Source organism: Seriola aureovittata, chromosome 21, assembly GCF_021018895.1.
Source record: "Seriola aureovittata isolate HTS-2021-v1 ecotype China chromosome 21, ASM2101889v1, whole genome shotgun sequence".
Lineage (NCBI taxonomy): Eukaryota > Metazoa > Chordata > Actinopteri > Carangiformes > Carangidae > Seriola > Seriola aureovittata.
In genome coordinates, this window is record NC_079384.1 from 226,890 (window position 1) to 250,432 (window position 23,543).

General features: G+C 45.3%; 2 protein-coding genes across 3 annotated transcripts; both read right to left on the minus strand.

Annotated features, from left to right (window-relative positions):
• Positions 1-692: 692 nt before the first annotated feature.
• On the minus strand, positions 693-5,765 carry LOC130162174 (protein phosphatase 1 regulatory subunit 3C-B-like). Its single transcript, XM_056365766.1, has 3 exons — positions 5,364-5,765; positions 4,637-5,058; positions 693-4,309 (listed from the first exon to the last, which is right to left on the minus strand). Exons 1-3 carry the CDS (start codon positions 5,375-5,377, stop codon positions 3,723-3,725), a joined length of 1,023 nt encoding a protein of 340 aa, XP_056221741.1. The 5' UTR covers positions 5,378-5,765; the 3' UTR covers positions 693-3,722.
• A 591-nt stretch (positions 5,766-6,356) lies between these two features.
• On the minus strand, positions 6,357-22,916 carry LOC130162173 (rho GTPase-activating protein SYDE1). 2 transcript variants are annotated; one of them, XM_056365764.1, is made up of 14 exons: positions 22,670-22,916; positions 19,491-19,750; positions 18,863-19,331; positions 18,451-18,786; positions 18,147-18,342; positions 17,817-17,980; positions 17,470-17,589; positions 17,303-17,391; positions 16,584-16,721; positions 15,304-15,430; positions 11,483-11,658; positions 10,310-10,574; positions 8,002-8,301; positions 6,357-7,924 (listed from the first exon to the last, which is right to left on the minus strand). In XM_056365764.1, the coding sequence occupies exons 1-14, from the start codon at positions 22,752-22,754 to the stop codon at positions 7,737-7,739; spliced, it is 2,913 nt and encodes a 970-aa protein (XP_056221739.1). In that variant the 5' UTR covers positions 22,755-22,916; the 3' UTR covers positions 6,357-7,736. The 2 variants fall into 2 exon arrangements, with proteins under 2 accessions (XP_056221739.1, XP_056221740.1); XM_056365765.1 differs by lacking the exon at positions 22,670-22,916 and having other exon boundaries at positions 19,419-19,547.
• Between the last annotated feature and the right edge of the window lie 627 nt (positions 22,917-23,543).

Below are 23,543 nucleotides of genomic sequence, written 5' to 3' on the forward strand. Positions count from 1 at the left end.
TCTCCTCTCAAGAAAATCCCAGTCACAGTGTTGTTAGTGAAAAAGCTGTGAATGATCAGCTGCACACAGCTGTGCTAATGCTAATGCTAATAAATAACTATGTTCGTACATGACTAAAACAAATTTTAGGTTTTGTTGACTAAAACTAACAAAAATGTAAGATCAGAATCCAGAATGAATGTGATGGACACGAGATGCTGCTAAACTGTGTTAATCCAAAGAGCGTTCAGATGGTGAGAGATGGTTCACACCTCTTACATAACGCTATAATCTGGGAGTTGAAACAGAAGCTGGCTCTGTCTCTTACTACATGATTTGTATCTGACACATCTGGATAGTGACATTTACACCGGCTATTGATAAACATTTTTGTTACATTGATGCCACATTGTGATCAGATCTCAGTATGTAAATTACTCAGACTGGGCTGGAGTTTATCAACAAAAATGGGGAGTCCCAGGTGGAGGGATTTGGCATTTGTCACTACTGTTACTACCTGTACTTCATGAGAACATAAACAAATACATAACACTATTTAATGCAGGTGTAAATGGAGTCATGTTTGATAGGTCATCCAGGATCTCTGTGAAGCACTCTGCATCAACATGAACTCTAACATTTTAGCTTCATCTAATCAGATTTCTGAATGATTGATTAATACGTCAAGAAACAAAAAGGAGGTTTAAGCACTATAAATATTAGACTTTTATTCTGGAAGGACACATAAAAAGGAACATTACAGTACATCACTTCCTGCTTTAGCAGTACATCATGACATTATCATTACATTGCACTTTACAGTTGCTGATGCTGGTAGCTAGCCAGTTTAAATGCCATTAATCATATCTGCTAAGTTAACACAAGCTAACTCCAGCTGAAGTGTTGCGTTCAGGTCACGTCAGAATAAAGACGAGTGGACTTTGAGTCAGAACAGCATCTAAAATCATCTGAAAACAGCTGTGATCAGCCCCGCACACTGGAGGGTCCCGGTGGTGCTGGTGCACAAAGCTGTGATGGACACATTACTGCCCCCTGTGGTCAGAGAGTAGAAAACCCCCATCTAGACTACTGCTGCTGTGTGGTGGGGTGTGGACAGAGCTCCCCCTGGACAATGATCAGCTTCACATGAAGACAAGAGTTTTAACAGTCAGAAGCTTCAAGTGAAGCACCATAGCTAAGGCGGAGCAGCTCAGTACAGCGCCACCTTGAAGACTGGAGTGGTAATCACTGACCAAGCCTCATATTTCTGCTCTGATGTGAATAAAGTCAAACTTTCTATGAGCATCTTCACAGTGAATGAGACAGAACTAGCGGAACCATTTGTTATAAATAAAAACTGTCCCTAAAAACTCATTAAATACCCTCACCTTCAGATCGACGTGACATGAACGCAGCACAAGGCCATTCAAACATTTAGACTTCTGGCAGATCCACATAGACAAAGCTCAAGACTCTGAAATGACTTTGAGTCAGAGTTACAGACTGACAACATGAAATCCCACATTCAATTTAAATACTTTACTTTTTCCTTCAGTCTCCAAAGCACAGACACACACAAACAAATAAACGCATACACACACTATCAGGGTAAGAGCACTGGAAGTGGATTTTTAAAAGCTTTTAAAATGGTATGGCTACAAGAGCTAACAGGAAGTGCAGGTTTAACTTGACCAATCTCCATTTATAGCAGTTACCATGACAGCAAGAGTACAGTGGGATACTAAACTGCATAGCAACACCAAGAAGAACTCAGGTTGTTCTGTAACTACTTTCTACCAGGGGCACAGAAATACCAGATATACCTCTTTAGCACAGTTAGCATCTTTTAGAACGGGAGGGGGAAGGAGGTTGCCACAAATACAATCTATCCATGGTTTCATAGGTACAGAGGACAGCAAATTCGAGTCAAAACCCCTCTAAGACAGAGACGAGTGTGAGATAATAGAAACAATGTCTTGAGACCGGACTCTCGTACTACAGCCCTGGTTCCACTTTAGAGAAACCTTTAGTCTGAAAACAGAATCCAAACTGGGAACATACAGAAGTGAGTAATTCTTATTTTCTGCATAGTCTCCAAGATAGAGGTCTTGCAAGGCGGTTTGGTCGTGACACCATCAAAATCTTTCCTTGTAAAGTTACCTGTTTTGCTCACACCACCACGATGGTGATGTTTAACACCAAATGTGTTGAACACTAAATTTATAAACTCCAATGTGAGGACAGAAAATGATCAGATATGTGCAGGTTCCTCTCTCTGAGTTTTGGTGTGTTTAGCGTAGACTGAAACTCCAACAGTCCAGAAACTTCACAGTGGTTTCTGTTTGAACAGACCCTGAGACAGGGGTTGGCTCAGTTCACTCTGAATTCATAGCAGTTTAACTATTTGCTCATTCTGCTTGTGTCAGTCTTGTCAAGCAATTGACAAGTCAAATATAAAGAATTGGTCCTCAGGGGAATAAACATTTCTACAGAACCCCAAAAAGGAATAAAAGAACTTTTCAGACTGGACTGAATCCAAATGCCAAGTTCGTGTGTAGGTGCAGGGAAGTTCGGACATTTGGTTTCAGCCATGCTCAAGACCCAAACTGAGCCAGGTGAGGTTTTTGGATTTAGGTCTCGATGTTAAAGATCATCAAAGCTGAACTGAGCCTGAAGGCATCAAGGTTTAACAAACAAACAAGACTCAACAGTCTAACACTAAATGTTTGACTGATTTCAGGCATCTGGAATATTCTCAACACAAGGTTTCAGGCTGGTGTTTCAGGGCTTGAAGCCATGTTGCTGGTCTTGACTGACAGCTGTTTCAGGACTTTGACATCCTAAAGGGCTTCAGTTGAGCTGTCATGGTGGGGGAGAGAGAAGAGATGGGAGGTCTCTAGTTGAAAATGCAGGAAATGAAGAGGGAACTTTAGGAACATGTCACATCCTTTGACCTGAACACATAAATCTTCTGTTGATCAATCATCCTGATATTGATGAATTCTCAATAGAAGGACCTGGTTGCTCAGCTGCTATGAAGAACACAAAGCCTTGTGATGTTTAATCAAAATCAATGGAAGCTTTATTCAAAGCACTCCTACAAAACCTCTGTATGAAGATTATGAATAATGAAGCCTTGTGGAGCTTTGTGAGGCACATGTAAGAACTTGACTCATCATTAATCTTTGGGAGGTTTTAGGAAAGCACATACATTTGTGTGGATCATCTGAAGCTTTACAGATCATATAGTGGATCATTGTGAAGGTTGACAAATCATTTGGGGGCTTTTACAAAGCTTTCAAGACTCCTGATTCTCTGTATCTTTTCCAATGAGTCAATCCCTGGTGAGCCAGTCCAGCTGTGGCTGAGTGTTGGCTGAAGATGGAGCTTATAAGGCTTCATAAATGGTTCAGGTGTCGAGCTGGGATATTTTAAAAGATCATCAGCTCAAGTTTGCACCTGGAACCACTTGGGCCAGTCTTGGTACTTCAAGTCAGTCTGGGAGTATGAAACCCAGGTGTGCCAGAGTTAGTCATCCAGAGGTTACACTCTTCTTTCATAAACACTTAAAATAATTAATTTTAGGGAGCTGAAGTGACTCAAGTGAAAGACCATAGTGTATTACACAACCACACCGGGATCCCCTATGATGTGGTTGTTAGGTGCTCATGTGAAGGTCCTGTGAATCTCTGAACAACAAGATCACAGAGTGAGTGCAACATCAAAAATGTCCTGTTGTGGTCTCACCAGTAGGGGGCAGTAGTCTCTATGTGACCCCAGCTCTGCCACTCAGGGAAGATTCCTGCTGACGTCCTGGGACTACCAAAGGGATCAAACTCCATCTCCTCCCTCTGCTCTCCAACGCCGTCTCTCTGAATTTCCAGCCCCACTGTACTCTCAGTGCTCCGATTTGGGCTGCCATTTGGGTCCGCCACCACCAGCCCATAGTTGTTCCCATGGTTGTTGTCCCAGAAGGTCTGGTCTTCAGTCTGGTACTGAATGCAGAACTCTACTCTTTTGGAGGGCTCAAGGAGCTCCGGCACTGAGACCAAGAAGGAAAAGGTGTCAGTGTCGGGGCAGCCATAGACGTTGTTCAGGTAGCGACACTGAACATCCTGAAAGGAGCACCAGGAGTCAAAGGTAATCCGAACAGAGATGGACTTCTCAAAGCAGATATTTCGGACCTGTACAGTGCCTGAGAGAATGCGCTCCTGGACAGAACAGGTCTCCAGACAAACCTGCTGGGCTTTGAGCCGGTTCCTCAGGTCTAGATAGTCTGCAGCTGGCTGGGTGAAGTCCAGAACCAGGCCTGAACCACAATCTGCAACATCTGAAAGAGGAATAGAAAGGAAAGGGCAGACCATGAAATAAAATCAATTACTATCATCAATTATTATTAATTTTACCATCTGCTTCAAAAAAGGAATCCAACAGCAGCTGCACAGATATATTAACAACTTTACAGGTATATTAACAGCTGCACAGGTATATTAACACCTGCACAGGTATATTAACATCTGCACAAGTACATATATATATATATATATATATATATTATAAGTATATTAAGTATATTTGGCAATGATGTCATCCACACTTAATAACTAGTGGACAAGCTCCCCTTGCTCGACCCCTCCCGCACCCATTTGTTTGTCACCTTTGTTGCCTCCCAGGTGTAGTGCAGCGGTGGCGCCCTCTATCTCAGTCAGATGGAACTGCAGCTCAGTCAGCGGGTCGTTCTCGGCCTCGTCGATAACATGGATGGCAGTGAGAGCCAAACCTCGAGAGTCAGCAAACACCACATTCTTCTTCCTCCTCCTCGTCCTCCCCGAGCTGCTGCTGATCTCCCTGGCCGCTGATGGTGAGGTTGTGGTTGCCATGGTTACGTTGCTGCTAAGACACGGTCGTAGCGGTTCGCAGTGTTGCAGCAGAGCAGCTGCTGATGATGAACAGCAGTTATCATAGTTACCAAGGAAGGAACGCAGGGGAGGAGAGCTGGCCAGGCAGATCCTCACAGCCATGTTGACAGGAATGATGGGAGAGGAACCCCCGGGGCGAGGGTTCAGGATGTGGAGGACCCTGAAGTAGGACACAACAGGTTTTTATTTATTAGACCTGTTTCTATAGACCCTGAAGGGGAACTCAGCTGGTCTGAAATCTGGGCCTGTGTCAGATAGTGAGACTTAGTTTGGGTTTAACTCAGGTTTATTCAGCTCAGTCTTGGTTTAACTCAGAAACAGTAGAGACAGTACAGAAGGTAGACACAGTAGAAATAGAAACAGTAGAAAACCAAGTCACACAAGACAGTAAAAACATTGGACTCGGACACCGGAAGGACGTGACGTCGCTGCTGTGGCGCAGTTTAATATCAGTCAGTCTCCTACCTGGTGCAGTTCATTGAAAAGTTTCTGTCTCAGTAGAATCCAGTAGAATCTGCCTCAGCCCGACACGAACCACAGACACAGACTGGAGACTTTTCTGTTTCTATTTTAAATTCTTCTGTTTTCTACTGCAGCCATTTTAAAGAGGAAAACACCGCTACTGACAGCGCGCTCCGACACGCCCCCCGAGAGAGAGAGAGAGACAGAGGGAGAGAGAGAGAAGGAGAGAGAGAGAGAAGGAGAGAGAGAGAGAGAGAGAAGGAGAGAGAGAGAGAGAGAGAAGGAGAGAGAGAGAGAGAGACAGAGAGAAAGAGAACGCGAGGGAAGGAGAGAGAGAGCCAATCTCTCTCTCTCTCTCCCTCTCTCTCCCCCTCAGCCAATCAGAGAGAAGCCAAAAAAATGACAGTGACGTTGATTACGTCAGACACAGGACAGAACTCATTTATTTTTTAATTTTTATGTGAAAATAGCCACTTTATACTATTTAAATAATAATAATAATAATAATAATAACAATAATAATAATAATCATAACATGTCTCATGGCTCATAAAAACATGAGCTAAATGTTTGGTGATGGTGGTAAATTTAAGGTGTATGTGTAAAATGTCATATAAACTTTAAAGTCTCAGCAGAAATAAACCAGTCCAGATATTAAAACATATTAAATTAGTTCATTTTTTTCTGTTTCTGTCAGTTGACTTCAGATCAGAGCCATCACATCACATCCTGCCACAGGGAGTCCTATCAGACAACACTAAGGGCTGACATGTGACAGCTGACCTCAGTCAGCTGGGAGGGACTCACACTGACAGTCTGCAGACAAGATAAATCACCATTCATCATTATGATCATCTACATCATAATGTCACATCTGCCAGAATATGAATAACTGTTAATCAAATCACTCAATGTAATGACACTGGATCATTAGAAAATTTGAATGGATGATAATAAACATTAATAATAATGATTAATAAGAGCCCAGTCCTCCAGTTTATAATAATAATGTGTTTAATAGTTGTTGGTTAATAAGACGTACAGACAGCTGCTGTGGTCTGTTCCAACAGGAACTGTGCTTCAACACTTTGGTTACATCGTCTCCATGCAAACGCCCTCCTCATCAATAACAAATAGAAGTGCTTATTGAGGTTTGTGCAAAACAAAGTAATACTGTCAGAAAAACGGTGACTCTGAGCTCACATTAAAACTCTGTACCGACAAGAAATACTGAAGACCTTCTGCTCACCGCTCCGCTGCTCCAGGACCACCACAGACCTCTAGGGGGCGCTGCAGGACTGCCACAGACCTGCAGGGGGCGATCTACTGCATTAAGTGAACATACTCACAAAATGTGAGCCAGGTTTGTTTGAAAACATTTTTCTTATTCCTCTGGAACAAGAGACCCGGGTGGAGTCAGTGGGTGGAGTCAGATGTCCATCAGTGTGTGAGCACCTCTTAACCTCTGACTGAACCTGGTTCTGGTTCCTCTTTGGTTCTTCTGGACCTTTTCTGAACCACTTTTACATTAGGTTCTAAAGGGTTCTGTGGAGACTCTCTGGTCCTGGGGGGTTTAGACTCAGACCGGAACCAGACTCAGAAGGCTCCACACACATCAGTCTACAGTCTGTTACTGAGACTTAGCTGACACTGACATCACACACTGCTAAAACAGCTCAGCTAATCAGCAGAACCGAAGTAGAGCAGAGTGAGCTGTGATCGGATGAAGCAACAGAGCGACGACAGTTTTCAACTAAAAGTTTCAACAAGTGAAATTATGGCATTGACAGTGCAAACAGCTCCGACAGGATCCGTCCCTGATACCCAAAACCACAAGACTAACACGGTCCACACTGTGACAAAAACCTTTCTCATTAGAACACAGGAGAACATCAGTAATAATGCGTGGTTCCTCCACCACATTCCCTCTGAAGCTTCGTTTTTGGATCAGAGAAATAAATTAATCTGGTTAATGGCCAACCCCTCATCCTCCAGAGACGAGTCCACGTTTCATCCTGAACTTTCCTTCATATCTGAGTTTTCTCATTTTTATAGAAAGAATAGATTCTTCCTTCACTGTCGTGTCCTGATGATGCTGCAGAGATCAGAGGAAGCTACGAGGAGGTCAGAGGTCAATCATACCCTGTTGTAGTCGTTGGATCCTCTGTCCAGAAGCTTTTTAGCAAAAATCTGTGGCAATTATTTTTAAGATTCTAAAAATAAATTTGATAAAAATCGAAATTTTAAAAGTTCAGATTCAAACAAATGTTTTACATTCTGAGAGAGAGAGAGAGAGAGAGAATAGTGAGAGAATCAATGGTCCTCTCCTTCATCCTGCTCATCCTCCTCCTCCTCTCTTCTCCCACCCCACCCCCACTACAGACAGATGTTGATCTGTTTGGCCAGCTCTCGGTCCAGGTCGTGGATCAGAGTGTCGAAGTCCTTTAGGCTGAGTCGGCAATTAAACGGAGCGTCAAAATCCATGAAGTCGTCCACATAGAGACCTCCTCCTCCTCCTGATGACCACACCTTCTTCTTCTCCTCCTCCTCTTCATCGCCGCTGCCTGAAACAACAACAGGGAGGCGTCAGAGTGACCGGTGGATGAGGGGATCAACATTTACTCGATAAACATGTGTTTACCTGCGTCACTTTCACTTCCTGCCACCTCATCATAGTCGGCTTCCTGTCCCGACAGAAGGTCTCGTCCACAGACGCTCCAGTCCCCGGCGTACCGGTTGATCGGTGGCGGACTCTCAAGCCGGGCCAGACCGCCTCGACCCCGACGTGACACCACCACCTCCTCCTCGGGATTCTGAGGCAGAGCCAATCGCAGTGCAGGACGCCGCTGCTGCTGAAGACCCAGGGGGTTATGGGTAAGGGCAGGGGAGGGAGGAGGGGAGGTGTGAGTATGGTCGTCTGCTGGGATTCGATGTGTCGGAACTGAGGAAGAAGATATGAAGATACAAACTGAGCAAAGTGACTCTCGTGAAAGGTATGGTCGTTTCCATGGCAACAACAGTTTCAACAGTTTCGGAGCCCCGAGGCATCTATTAATATTCCTTTGGGCTTATTATTATTCTTCCGCCAAATTTTGGCACATAACTCGTCCCGCAGCTTCGAGAAAACCCCGGTAATATATACATCAAAACGTGCGTCTTGATCCCGAAAGAGGTGCTATGACTTTTGGTGTTAAAATTCCAATTTTTCCCAAAGTTATTCCCAAAATACTGGGAATAAATAATGCATTAGAAATGCATTGGAATTTTCTTTAAAAACCCATAAAATTTCACCTTTTTTCTACAAAATTTCACCTTTTTTTTGAGTCACCCAGCTCTCTCATACCTGCACGTAGAAATGTGATTCAAACTATAAAACGGAGGAAAACTTCTGCTCTCTCAAAAACACAACTGTTTTTACAAAACATGTAAACTTTTCAAACTGTGAGCACTCAAAGGAGGAGTGCAAATCACTTTTTCTTCAAAGTTAGAGTGAAAGCGTCAGTTGGCTAGAGTGCGTGAAAAAGTAAAAAATAACCTTTATTTTTAACTCGAGCTCGCGGCCAAACCGTAAAAAGGAGACAAATAATTCTTTCTCAAAATATAGACATAGTTGTTGGGATTCATAAAATGTAACTTTGACAGGCAGGGTCTGCACAAAATTTAAACGGGGCTGCCGAGTCCGGCAGCAATACCTGTCTCACTCTCATTGACACCTAATGTAATCGTCTTTTTCTTTCAAAAGAATCTCTCTCTGTCTTCGCACTGAGCTTACTCACTCATTTTAAGGAATATCTGAATAAAATAGAGACTGTAGAAACTTCTGGCTTCAGTGTCTGGCACGGTCTTTTCGGTTTTTGAAAAGAAGTAACGGTTTTCTCATAATTTGCAGTTGTTTGAAGCCATGTAGAAGCCAAATTCTGGGCAGATTTTTCACATTGCCATGGCAACGGCAGCTCCTGACCTGTGTGCGTGCGCCTAGCAACCAGATAACCAACTCTCCAAGCTCCGCTAGCTTTACATTAGCCGCATGTTAGGTCTTAAATTACATTTAGTTAGGTCTTAAATATGTAAGTCCATTTACTGCTTCCTTCGTTGCTTTTTTTTTTGTTTTGTTAAAAGAGTGAATGAAGTTGTGACGGTCTCCGCTGAGACAGAGGAGAGGAGAAGCTACTAGCCCTCTCTCGCTGTCACTTCTAGTCGCGTTGCTCTCCTCCCCAGTAATGTTAAATTTAGCACAGAAAAAAACATAATAGTGGTAATTTAAATAGCGGTTCATGGGATTTATTAACCCTCAGGGGTCCCTCTGTCCTTTTTTGGACATTTTCTTTGCTTTTCTTTTTTGATTTGCTGATCATTTTGGCTGTGTTACAGCTGAAGGTATGGATTTCTGCAAGAAAGTGTCTTTTTTGACATATTTTTAAAATCTAATGTCAGTTACTGTTACAGGTCTATTATACACTGGTAACACATTTTGTTCCCTCTGGGGTTCCTCGCGTCCAAAAAAGGACACGCAAAGAAAATGCTATAAAATCATCATAAATCAATATTTTTTTCTACTTTTTTTTTGCATACATCTCTTAAACCACTTCAGTTCTGCTCAAACCTACCAAATGTTTATTAGTTTTCAGGATTTTAACCCTTTAAATGCCAGTTTGAAGACATGTTGCCTCTTGTTTTATTAAAAAAAACAAGACAGAATATGAGATATTTCCCACATAATACATGATGGAGGGATGTGACATTGTTTTATATCAGAGTCTTTTATATCAAGACATTTCTCAGAACCAGAATATGATCAGGGTGACTTTTGAACACAGGAAATAAATCATGTACTCATCCCGGCAGTAGCCCCCGTGGCACTCAAAATTTCCCTGGAATTTTCTAGTTTTAGAATATGAACTAAAAAATATGTCTCCTGCTCTGTAGCCCCCCGCGCCTCCCCTCCTCACCTGGCCACTGCTGAAGCAGGTAGTGCAGCGCCTCAATGTGTCGTTTAAAATCCACAGCACTCGCTATCTCTTCACCATGACCAAGCCCTTTCCCTCCTCCTCTTCCTCCTCTCCCTCCTCCTCCTCCTCCTCCCCTCCAGGCCTCCTGGGTCGGGGTGAGGAGCACAGGGCCGAAGCAGACAGCAAGGTTCTGATGGTTCATCCTGTTAGACGAGCTGTAGGATGCCACCAGGCTGAGGTGGTCCAGTAAGAGAGACAGGGTGGCCTGAAAGAAGGGACATGACCTCATCATAAAACCAGGTGATGAGTTCAGAAGAGATCAGATCCAGGTATTAGATGCTGGACTCTAAAAGCTTTGACATGGAAACACCTGGAAGAGAGTTGTGGTGGGGTTGTGTGAGGTAGTCATGTACAGTCAGTGTGTTACCTGCAGTAGATTCAGTTAAGAGGAGCAAAAGGAGCAGAGTGATTAGCTTCTGTGGGCGGGGCCAGCAGAAACACCTGTTTCAGACACTTTTTAAAGCTGCCCACCGAAAAAATCCAATATCTGTTTAAATGAAGCTTCATGTAGAATATTTTCATCTTTATTTTCCTGTCAGAGCACCACTTTACTTTGGCACTACATTTTTTCAACCACTGAACTACCGTACTCCTACGCACAAGCACGCACTAAGTGTGCACTGTATTACGCCGCAGCCACAGGTCAGCTGAATGAATCAGAAAGAGGTAAACTTTGACGGGAAGATAAAGAACTGAAAATATTCTCCTTGAAGCTTCATTTAAACAGATGTTGGGTTGTTTCAGTGGGCATCTTTTAAAAATGTCTAAAACAGGTGTTTTCTGTTGGCCCCGCCCACAGCAGCTCATCACTCTGCTAGTGTACCGGTCCTCCTGCTGCTCTACTGCAGGTAACACAGTGACTGTACATGACTATTTCACACAACCCCACATCAGATAACCACAACTATCACTTTAGAGTCACGATTGGCTGATGAGTCTGGCCTCATGTTCACTCACTACCATAAAATGATCCCAGCTGAGGCTTCCTGATGTCTGATGGGTAATGTAACCATGGTTTCCCTGCTTGTCCTTCCCATGGTCTCAACATATTTTTATTACAGTTTACATTCAGCCTACATGAAAACCAGGATCAGATGCTGGACTGTGTCTTACCCTCTCTGGAGGCGGGAGACAGGACAACAGCTCCACAGTGCATTGGGCCAGCTGAGGGTCAGGGGTTGCAGGTGGGCCAGATGGGGGTCGTAGGGTCATAGCCTCCCTGACCACCTGGTACAGAGTCCTGGTGATAAGCGGAGATGGCAGCTCTCGCAGGTAGTCCTTCAGTATACCTGAGAAAAAGTGATACTGAGTACAGCCAGTCATCAAGGTGAAGTCTAAGTTGTGGCGTCACCACGTCTTTAATGAAACCTTGTGTAGCTGCACTGTGTTCACATGGGACACACCCACCTCGGCCTGGTGCTGAATTGCTGAGGTCCACAACTCTGAGTCATCAAGGTCCTGTTCAAGTCATGAAACTCAAATCTAAAGTTGTGTCTAGGTTGTTGAAGTCAGGTATTCAGATCCACACCACCATGGTAATGTCTCAACATCAAGACCATGTCTAAGCCATTAAAGTTAAACTCATCACGGTCAAGTCCAAGTCCTTAGAGGGACCCTGAGGAGTTTTTGACCTCAAGTAGCACTGACATGATTCACTCTACTCCACTGATCTATAGGTGGAGGTGACGTCCACTGAATACAGCGTCCAGCAAAGGCAGTAAAGAATAAGAAAAAGAAGAAGAAACAGAAGAAGAAGACTTTGACTTTCACACAACTTTATTTAGGACACATTATGCCAAAAATCTTAAACGATCCATTTCAAAGCTTCTAATAAATTACCAGTCAACAATAAAAACCCCCACAATCCAAAAAAGAGCAAAAAACAACAACAACAACAACAACAACAACAACAACAACAACAACAACAACACACTCCTACCTACAAGTGAAAAAACTCAAAGCTGAGCTGCAGTGATCCATCTTCCCCAGTTGAACACAGGACCATCCTGATCCCCCACACATCCCTGAAAACATCCAGGTTGCAGGTCATTCTATAAAAGGAGTGCTCTATTCTGAGCCGAGCTGAGACCAGAACTTTCAGACACAGCACCGGCTCTGTCCAGCCCACACCTGACAACTGGTTCTTTCGACTTTTCCAGATTGCTAGCTTAGCAGTTGCTAACAAAAAATTGATAAGAACCAGTGCCTGTCTTTTTTTAACGGTGTACTTTGGGCCAAAAACAAAGAGTGAAAATGAAAAAACCTTTCCTAAAGCCTCCACCCACCCGTGCAGCAGCCTAAATAAATCAGACAAACGAGGACAGGAAATCACCAAGTTTTCCACAGTTTCTATCTGACTACAAAAAGGACAGCCCTCCCCAGTGCTGGGGTCCAGGTGAGCTCTGTATCTGTTTGTAGCTATAGCTCCGTGTAGGATCTGATGTCTATAAAACCCAGGAGGTCATTTTGAACTCCACTGTCGTGCCAGACAATCTCCACTCTTCCCCCAGTTTATCCTTGCTGAGGATACCCTCTCATACAGAGCCAGGCCGGCCTCTAAATCCATGATGTCCCTCCGGTCCCGGACGAAAACACTGACATCATCAGCGTAGGACCATATGACCACAGGGGGCAGTCAGCCAGCTCTGGCAGAGAGAGACGCCTCAGCTTGGACCTCAGTCTGTGGAGGAGAGGCTCAATGGCCATGCTGTAGAGCTGGCCTGAGATGGGTCAGCCCTGCCTGATCCCCCTCCTGACTGGTACAGGACAACTAAGTTATATATAAAAACCTTCAGTCTGTTAGATAAAAAGGATTCATATACAGAAGATCAACCAGTCTCCAGTTCTTTGGATGCGTTCTTAGGCAGTAAGGAGATCACTGCACGCCTGCAGGAAGCTGGAAGGGTCCCTTTAGTAAAAGACTCCTTAAAAACATGCAGCATGTCAGGCCCCAGCTCACTCCAGAAGTGTTTTAAAAAATCTGCAGGTAAACCATCCATGCCTGGAGCCTTTCCTGAGGCCATTTGGGACACGGCAGGGTGTGACGCTCCTCCGGACTCAGCTGTGGAAGATCCTGCAACAGCTCAGCAGCAGCATCCGCATCACAACCCTCAGCTCCGAACAGGTCAGTGTAGAAGGCCACTGCATGCCTCCTAATCTCAGCCCCGTCAGAAGTCAGCCTCCCATCAGGCAGGCGGAGACACACCATCTGCTTCTTCCGGGCCTACGACCTATCCAGGCTAAAGATGAACTTAGTCAGAAAATCCATGTTGCTGAGCTGAGAGAAACGAGCCCGGACCAGCACTCCTTTAGCTTTCTCCTGGAGGAAGGCGCTTAACTGCTGTTTTTTAGAGAGCAACAGGGTGCTCTGCTCACCAGACCCTCTCTCCAGCTCTGTGATCTCTTCCTCCAAACGCTCTACAGATCTCCTGATCCAAGCAGTGGAGTATGATGTGTACTGCTGGCAGAAAACCCTGGTTTGGCCCTTTTCTACCTCCCACCACTGACTCAGAGAAGGAAAGGACTCTTTCCTAGTCCTCCAATGAGCCCAAAATGTTTAAAATTTTCACAAAATTTTTCATCAAGTAATAACTTGACATTAAAATGCCAAAAAGATTTAAAACTTCCAGCGGAAGATAAAACAAGCTCCACAGGGAGGATGTGACAGTCAGCAGCCCGAGCAGTGAAAGCAGCTGATAAAACCTGTCTAACCTGGCTGCACTGACCCTGCCACCTGCCACCTTCACCCAGGTGTACTGCCTGACTGAAGGCTGCTTCATCCTCCACACATCCATTAAATCGGCCTCTGCTACCAGCTGAGACAGATGTGCAGCTGACTGAGGATGCAGCTCCTGACCTGTCCTATCTAGAGAGTCTGTGCAGCAGTTCCAGTCCCCCCCCAGAACAACACACTCTCCCTGACCACACAGCCTTAACTGACCTTTTAAGGGCCGTGGTTTGGAGCGTTAATGAAAGTAAGAATAAAACCGTGTATTCCTGCTCTCACTGTGAGGACTCTGTCCTTCACAACTTCTGTACTACTTAATATCTTGACATTGGCAGTGGGAGAGAATAACACAGTGACTCCTGCAATGAGATGGGAGCCGTGGCTCAGCAAAGGCCCCCCCCCCCCCCCCACCCCTCCCCACCATAAGCCCCAGTCTGCCTCATTCACACTATCACTGTGTTTCCTGCAAAAAAACTACATCCAGTCTTTTTTGACTGACCACCTCTGACACTAATGCTCTCTTCTGTGCACTTCTACCCCCAGTAATGTTTAAAGAGGCAACCCTCAAGACCTGCATAGGAGGAGGAGAGAGACAGGACAGTACACAGCAGAGAGGAAACACCCGGTGTTGCCTGATCATGTCTCTGTCACTTGGAGACTTTAATTTTCTTCACTCTTTTGCCTTTAGACATCGTTAAGTCTACAGGCAAAAGAGTGAAGCGTTAGCGTTCCTTCTCATCCAGTAGGCCCACCTGCTCTCCCACCGCCAACAGCACCTGCTCCACCGAGTAGCTGGGCTGAGCAACAATACACACTCCATGCCTCAGAGACAGGGACGGCGTCCTCTGAGACGCCGTCCCTGTCTCTGAGGCATGAGAAAACACGGAAAACACACCAAACAAACTACACTAACGGTTCACAAACACTCCACAAATATCACACAATAATCACAATGATCATACAATAAACACACAGTTGGAAAAAATATATAGAAAACCTCTTCATTTCTCACCACCAAACACCCGAGACAGTGTTGAAGAAGAAGAAGAAGGAAGAGGACAAGAAGAAGAAGCCTGGTGAGCATGAGTCAGTCAACAATTAATCCTATCTCGGTCTCTGAGGTCATGTCAGACTGTGCTGACCCTTGATCTTGATGACTGTGATGTGACCTAAAGGCCGCAGACATACTGACCTCCCAGTTACTGACCTGTAATGACATTAATGTCGGGGTAGAGGTCCTCGCTGAGACACACAGCTGAACTGTTCCTCTCAAACCAGTCCCTGAGCTCCTTCTTCACTGCTGCAGAACCACACAGTCTGTACAGACCCACCACCTGACAGACAGACGGACAGATCAGGTCACCACTTTAAATCAACATTAACAACAGTTTCCCAACCCTGTTTGTTTTACTTCTCTGGGATGAAGTCCAACCTAGAACCACTGTATAGAACCTCTATCTAGAACCTCTGTATGATGTTTAGTAGTAGTATGTTTTGAACCAGGGGTCAAATGAACCAATCAGCTTGCTTCATGAGCAGGTAGACACAGGGCTTAAAGCAAGGTAAATGTCTGTGCCTGAAATGTGTTTTGGGTTAGCTGTAGATGAATTAGGGCTGTGGCTCATATCTCAACCCGTTTCAGAAAGACAAGAACACCAAATCTAATGACTTCTAAATGTGAATCCTCACGTTAACCTGAAAGGTCCAAATGGAAGAAAAACGTATCATCTACTCCCCCACTCCTCAGAGGGAAACCAGAGTCTGGTAACTGTATCCAAGTCCAAGCACAACTTTCAAAGCCACAAAGAACAGCCTGGTTTAATACGCCAATCTTTAAACTGTTCAACACTCGTTCCTCCGTTGCTCTCTAAGCAGCATATGTGGCATAATAGACCTACTGTTTTTCAAACGATTGATAAATTAGTCCAAAATATTGATGACAATATGAAAACAAAACCAACAGCCTGTTCATTGCAGTGCTTTTTCAAAGTAGTGCAGCCATGTGCATTAGTGATCTGACACTTCACTGAGCTAAATTGTCAAGAAAGGTTTTTATTAATAAAGTAGTACCACTGGATTCATACAAAATATAGGGTTCCTGATGGCTGTACATATATACATATATATATATATATATATATATATATATATATATAGCTATATTCTTGCTACTGAAAAAAATACGCAAGAATATTTTCCATACACATATAATTATATTTTTCCATCTAAAACGGCCGCACACCAGAACTTTAAGCCATGTAGACATCACGTTGTTGAAGTTTGGGAGGTGTGAGCATCAGCCACTGAGAGCGTCTGTGACCTACAGTTACCCCAGATGTTCAGTTACATCTTCACAGAAGCTTGTTTCCAGAATTAGATGATCGTAGCATATCAACAGGTCTGGGTTCTGTTCTGTTCTGTGGGTCAGAGCTGATGTGGGTCTGTCACAACATCCTGGTGATTTACTACATATATTACATATTATACCTTTAGTCCTCGTCGCTCTATCTCTGCCACGGTCTTCTGGATCAGCAGAGGGACTGGAGCTGCAGAACCTTCTTTCTCCACCAGGTTGTGCAGTTCCACCCCAAACACATTAGCAGGTGCTGAGCTGTCAGTGCTGGGCTGTGGAGAGTTACAGTCACTTTAACCCTTTGACATTGATGGATGTTTCTATTAATATCTTTGCAATAATACAGGATAGAAATATGTTTTGAATGTTGCTAATATCTGTAGACTCTCCACTTTCTGTTTCATATTCCTTCGATTGTACATGACTCATAGCCGGAGCTAAAAGGCCTCAAAGCAGGCCTCTAAAATTTAAAACACTTTTATCTTCACATTTATCTCTTATTTTACTTACATTTTGGTCTATTTTTATGAACCTAAGACTTTGGTAAACCAATTTCAAGAACCAAAACAATTCATCCACATCTGCAAAGGTATGTTTTCACAACGGATTTGGAAAATTTCAAAAAAACGGGCTCCCAGGGCATCATTATAAACACTTTGGTATTATCTTATATGTAAGTTGTTAAGAAGTAATGCAGAAGGACACTGAGAGGAGATGAAGGTCAGTGTAAATGGGAATGGTCTGATCTGGTTCTGGTTTTAGACCGTATCAGGGTCCTAATTACCTCATGTTTGGTGGATCTGGAGTTTCTATCAGTTTCATTCATAGTAATCACAGTGTTCATGACTGATACCTGTGTGTCCCACTTTTCTTGTAGAGACAGTTTGACATAAAGAAGTCCTCTGGGCTCCAGCTTCACACAGAGCTGCTGACTGCGACTCCCTGACACACACATGACAACAGATCAACACCATCACTCACAGGTGGAGCAGTGACATCACAGTGTTCAGTGTACTGTACCTTTAAAGAGTGGAGGGATGGAGACTCCACCCAGACAGCACACTCTGTTCCTGGTTGGAGCTCCTGAAGTCTGACTCTGATCCGTCCCTGGTTTAGTCCCACCCACTGCCTGTGGATTGGCTGCAGAGACAGAAACACATGAAATACAAACATACACAGGAAGTGTGACCTGAAGCTAAATCTACTCAGGTCCAGAGGTCGAGTATCTAGAGTAGCTAGAGGAAAGATCATCAATGTAAAGGGTTCGTCCTCTGGAGATCAGGAACTATTGGTAGTAGCAGTAACATTAGTAGTATTAGTATTAGTATGTAGTAGTTATGACTGCATTCTATAGAAACTAGCAGGACCTGGTGTGAGCACCACCATGCGGAGCTGCCGGGCTCTCTCCAGCTCCAGGTGGAAGGTGTGGTTTAATGAGAGGGCAGAACCTCGCAGGTTAAGAAGGGCGGTCCTTGCTCTTGTCACCCCGTCAATCTGGATGGCCAGGAAGATTTCCTTACTGCCCTCGGACCTGAGAGGACACACACACACAGACAGGAACAGAGAATGTGCAGAGGTGTTGAGCTGCAGTTCCTCTAACGTCCACTAGATTCTGCTGTGGTCAAACTCACAGCTTCACCTCTCAGCTGCCAGTCTACCTGTAATTTCCACTAGCTCCAGGTATTCGTGGACTGTACCTGCTGGTCTTCATCTCCTCGAGGCCCAGCAGGTGGATGGTCAGTAACCCCGTCACCCGCTGGCTGCACCGAGGTGGATCAGAGCCTACATACAACCGGAACGAACTGACGTCGCATGCCATTTCCTGGGAAACCATAGGTTGAGGGCCTTGTTGCCGTGGCAGCAGCTCGGGGGAGTCCCCATCACTAAGGTAACCTGAAATGAAAACAGACCTGTTACATCCTGGTACAGGACAGAACGGTTTACACCGGTGGATAACACTGCTTGTGTCTGAACACATGTGGACAGATGTGAACTGTTTACCCCCTTTACTGGCAGAGCGTCCTCTGGATGATCGCCGCAGGGGTCGTGCAGGAGGGGCGGAGCTATCCAGGTGATACCTGCTGATCACATTCTGGTTGGACACCGATGAGGATGTTACATTCTTATTGGTCAACTCATCCCCGCCCCTGCTGTCATTTCCCTGCCGATGAACGCGGGAGGATGAGCGAAGGCTGAGTTTACGTCGCAGCTCAGGAAGTTTCTTCATCTTTAGGGAGAGTTTCCTCACTGTACCAGGAGACCTCAGCCTGTCAATCACACTGCCAGACACGCCCCCTTTCTTTTGGGAGGGGGGGCTACAATCTAAGAGAGGGGGGTCTGAAGGGGAAGAGATGAGAATTAGATAAACACACTTACGGATGAGTAGAAAGAGGCAGGTGGACTCAGGACTAACCTGTCTTTTCTGTAGTGATGTCATCAATATAGTGGCTGACACTTGGATTGGCACCCTCCAGTTGACAGTCACTGCTATGAACCTCTGCTGACCCAACCCACACCCCTCCGAGCTCTCCTGGCCCCACCCTCTTTGTTGCTCCTACCTCCTCCCTCTCGTCCCTCCTCCTCCAGACCTCCTCCTCCCTGCATGGACCTCCTGCGTCCTCCTCCTCAGGGATTGGGTTGTACCAGATGTTGCTGCCACTGTCCTCCTGTGGACCGCAGACCTCCTCTGAGGCCTGGGACTTTCCTGAAGACAGCACCCAGGCTCGGCTGCTGCGATCCAGGCTCTGCAGGTAGGTGCGCTGGCCGGACAGTTTAGCAGGGAGGTCAGTGGAGCCCCCTGCTGGCTGGGAGGCTTCCTGCATTACTGACGTAGAACTGACAGGACCACAGGGGGTTCTGGTCCTGTCACTGCTCTGCTCGGTCTGAAACAGAAGAAGGAGGGGTAACATTTCTAAAAGGAGGGGTCAATCTGCCCAGAGCAGAAGAAGAAGAAGACAAGGTCAACCAACCAGAGGAGGGACAGAACATGAGGGTCAAACTACGAAACCGTGTCCAGGAGCATGAGGTCTGACAACCTGTACCTTGTCCTGAGCTAGCCTCTGGCTCCAGGCCTGCCCAGGTGCATCTTGGGATATCCCTGATGGGCAGTCCTGGCTCAAGGACAGGGATGTGGGCAGAGCTGCAGAGCCCTGTCTCGCCCACTGCTGTTTCTTAGCAACAGTGATGTGGTTACGTGGGGGTGTGGGGGGATCAGGGTCGGCGGGAGTTCTCAATGTTGTCATTGAGAGTGATGATGGTGATGAAGAAGTCTGGAGAACAGAGTCGGACTTGACTGGAACATCTGCAGGAAACACACGCACACACACACACACACACACACACACACACATACACACACACACACACACACACACACACACAGCTGTTATTAACATTCTCAAGGTTGAGTGTGTTTTAGTTCTGTTGGGTCTTTCTAAGTCTCAGCTCCAAGACGAGCGGTTCCTCCTGAGAACATCTCAAATATCAACAGGTTCTGACAACAGCTGTTCAAAGGAGGAGGAGACAGAGCAGTTGTTGGGTACTACTTTCGGTGGAGGATGAACAACGCCTCCTGGTGATGGTGATGGTGATGATGATGATGATGATGATGGGGTCTGAACTGTTGTGTGTTACTCTTCATCTTTGATCAACATGACCAACGTTGAGTTATATGATCAGTATTTATCCTCTATAATCGATCAGCTGTTTCACTGGCAAGAACAGTGGAACATTTAAAGCTCCAGTTAGAACCACAGACATCACATGACCAACATCTGGATTCCTCCTCCAGTTCTGTGTGTGTGTGTGTGTGTGTGTGTGTGTGTGTGTGTGTGTGTGTGTGTGTATGTGTGAGAGAGAGAGAGAGAGATCCTCGTGACAGACAGTACGCAGAGTATCTGACTGAGTTGCATGAATAAACCTTCTGTGTGTGTGAATGACTTTCTACATGAAACCTGATAGTGTAGAATCCTGCTCTCTGATTGGCTGTTAAAATCAATCAACGTTCAGGTCCACAGTATTTCACTGACTCTGACATCCCCAGGGACCTAGAACAGAACTAGTTCTTCGAGGGTCAGGACTCTGGGACCCTCTCCATCCATCAGTCACATGACCAACATGATGATCCACTGTGGTGTCTGTGTCACATGAACAGTCTCATCTGACCCTCTGAACTAAAACAGAACCAGACAGGAAGTGATACGCTCCAGATGTCGGCCTCCACTTCCTGTCATCTGGGCGGAGCCAAAGAGAACCTTATAGAGGACTGTGTGTGTATGTGTGTGTGTGTGTGTGTGTGTGTGTGTATGTGTGTGTGTCTGTGTGTGTGTGTGTGTGTGTGTGTGTGTGTGTGTGTGCTAATAATAGTCCATCTGTTCTTAATTTGAAGCTGCCTGAGAAATGCTGATCAGTGAGAAAAGAGGAGGAGTGGGAGAGCGTGGTGAGTGGAGGGGGGTGATGGGGGGGTGAATAAACAGCTATGTGCAGATGTCAATGAAGTCTCTGTATGTGAGACTAAACACACTGCTGTCTATTCACTATTCATTAGAGTCTTAAAAATACACAGACACACAAAGACTGCAGTCAGCACCACACACACACACACACACACACACACACACACACACACACTATGAGCTACAGACAAGGCTCTGTGTGTTTCTGTTAAACTGTGGACTCACTGACGACCTGGAGTCTGATTAACAATGATAGATAATATAATATACAGTATATATACTTTATTTTTATATATAATATATATATTATATGTAATATATAATGAATGATTTTAAGGAAACATCAGTGAATATAAATTGACTCTTCTTCTGTCACAAACAGACAACAGTCAACAACTGTGGCAAACAGAAGGTTTTTACCAAGTCAACACAACAACCACAACAACAAAAGGACAGACACACACCTTCCTTTCTGGGGCAAAAAGCAGGCCTCCATAAATCAATACATTTTCTGGTTCAAAGTTAGTTAGTTAGCTAGTTAGTTAGGTACGGTTACGTCCTCTACTGTGAGCAGTAACGTTTTATATCTAAAATCTGACTGTAAGATCACAGAAGAGATAAACAGGAAATGACCACACACACACACACACACACACACACACACATATACACAGTCTAATGACAGGAAGTGGTCAGATGACCCAGTTTGTCTGCAGGAAGCTGAACATTAATCCACATGTGTAGATGAGTAGAATCCGTTTCAGTGAGAAAAGAGGAGGAAAGAGGACGATTGAGTCCAGTTCACATCACAGACGGCGTGTCTCAAACAGTTCAGGTTTTATGACAGAACCTCAACCAACAGAAGTCTGACGCCTGTGAACCTGGCCTCAGATCTTCAGGGATTTGATCTCACACATATGCTGACCCACATTATGGTGTAGTTGTAGCTCGGTCCTTCACAGGTGAGCACACACCTGAGCTGTGGAAGCTGCTGCCTGTGATCCAGCACAACCCAAACTAACTGGTTCTCACCCAGACCAAGTCCCAGACCACGTCCCAGATAGAGCACTCCTCTCAGAGAAAACAGACAGAGTGAGACCTCCTGTCTGATGTGGACTCACAAGGACAGACAATTACATCGACCAAGAAAGACCTGATGATGTCAGAACAGACTTAGCCCAGCTTAGCACAAAAACTGGGAGCAGAGGGAAACTGTTAGCCTCGCTCCGTGACATCCCAGTGACATCACAGTGACATTATGACTCGTGTTTCTGCTCTTTACTTCTTAGTCTCTGTTTCATCAACAACACTGCAGCTTCATGTGGCTATGACCCTGAGTCCTGATCCAGAACAGATCCAGGTCTAAAAATAAACAGACTGATGGAAAATGCACCAGTCCTCAGGTCAGAGAGAAGGTTTCTGCTGTCCAGAACACCGAGACCTGAACTAGTCCCAGTCTGGGTCCAGATGAAATGTGGTTCAGATTGTCAATATTTGCCAACCAGTGGACATGTGACCAGGACTGAGGTCAGGTCCGAGTTCAGGTCTGAGATCAGGTCTGAAGTCACGTCCTGAACTCAGACCTGTTGTGGGTTTACACACTAAAGGTTCTGGTTCAGTATTAATGAAGTCAACATGTCCGGTCCAGGAGACCAGAGTTCAGACCAGGTAACAGACCTGCAGACCTCCCCGATCCTGGTCCAGATTTCAGACTGAACATCATCACATATCTACAGCTGCGTTCACTAACACAAAAGTTTCCTCACCACTCAGTTTTGGGTCAGTCTTCCTGCGGGATCTGTCTTTGCCTCTCAGCCTAGAGAAGGTCCTCTTCAGCAGGGGCTCAGCCATGGTGAACCCCCGGCCCTCCTCCTGCTCCTCCTGCTCTTCCTGCTCCCCCTGCTCAGACAGTAATCCAGCAGGAGAAGAGAGGAGTCAGCGCTCCCTCTCCTTCATGTCAGATCAGACTGTGGTGAGACTCGGCCATGCCTCGTCGTCTCCTCCTTCACTCTGACTCTGAGCTGCTGAACAGGAAATGAATTCCACACATTCTTTCCCAAACTCCCCCCTCTCCTCCCCCTCCTCCTCCTCTTTCCCTCCTCCCACTCTCCTCCCTCCACAGGGAAAGAGGTAGAGAAGGAGACTGAGGACTCATGGGAAATGTAGTTTGTTCTTCAGGTTCCAGAAACAAAATGTTCTAAGAACAGAACCATGGTCATGTTGTTTTCTGATGTTCTGTCACGTCACATGTTCTCGCCTTCTCTGTGTTACTGTCTCAATCATGTCAACTGGACTGGACTGGACTGGACTGAACTGGACAAGACTGGACTGAACCGGACAGAACTGAACTGAACTGAAATGAACTGAACTGAACTGAACTGAACTGAACTGAACTGGACTGAACTGAACTGAACTGAACTAGACTGAACTGAACTGAACTAAACTGGACTGGATTGGACTGGACTGGACTGGACTGAACTGGACTGGACTGAACTGAACTGGACTGGACTGGACTGGACTGAACTGAACTGAACTGAAATATACTGGACTGGACTGGACTGGACTGGACTGGACTGGACTGGACTGGACTGGACTGAACGGGACTGGACTGAACTTGTTACCCCTGCGCCTTTGCTGCTG

Excerpts from the sequence above, each read along its gene's own strand:
- LOC130162174 (XM_056365766.1), bottom strand. Across the intron at positions 4,310-4,636 it reads ACACCTGGGAGGCAACAAAG|ATGTTGCAGATTGTGGTTCA; the intron begins GTGACAAACAAA and ends TTCCTCTTTCAG.
- LOC130162173 (XM_056365764.1), bottom strand. The coding sequence starts at position 22,754 with ATGGCTGAGCCCCTGCTGAAGAGGACCTTCTCTAGGCTGAGAGGCAAA. Across the intron at positions 18,343-18,450 it reads ACGCTCTGCCAGTAAAGGGG|GTTACCTTAGTGATGGGGAC; the intron begins GTAAACAGTTCA and ends TTTTCATTTCAG. Across the intron at positions 16,722-17,302 it reads AAGAAAAGTGGGACACACAG|CCCAGCACTGACAGCTCAGC; the intron begins GTATCAGTCATG and ends AACTCTCCACAG.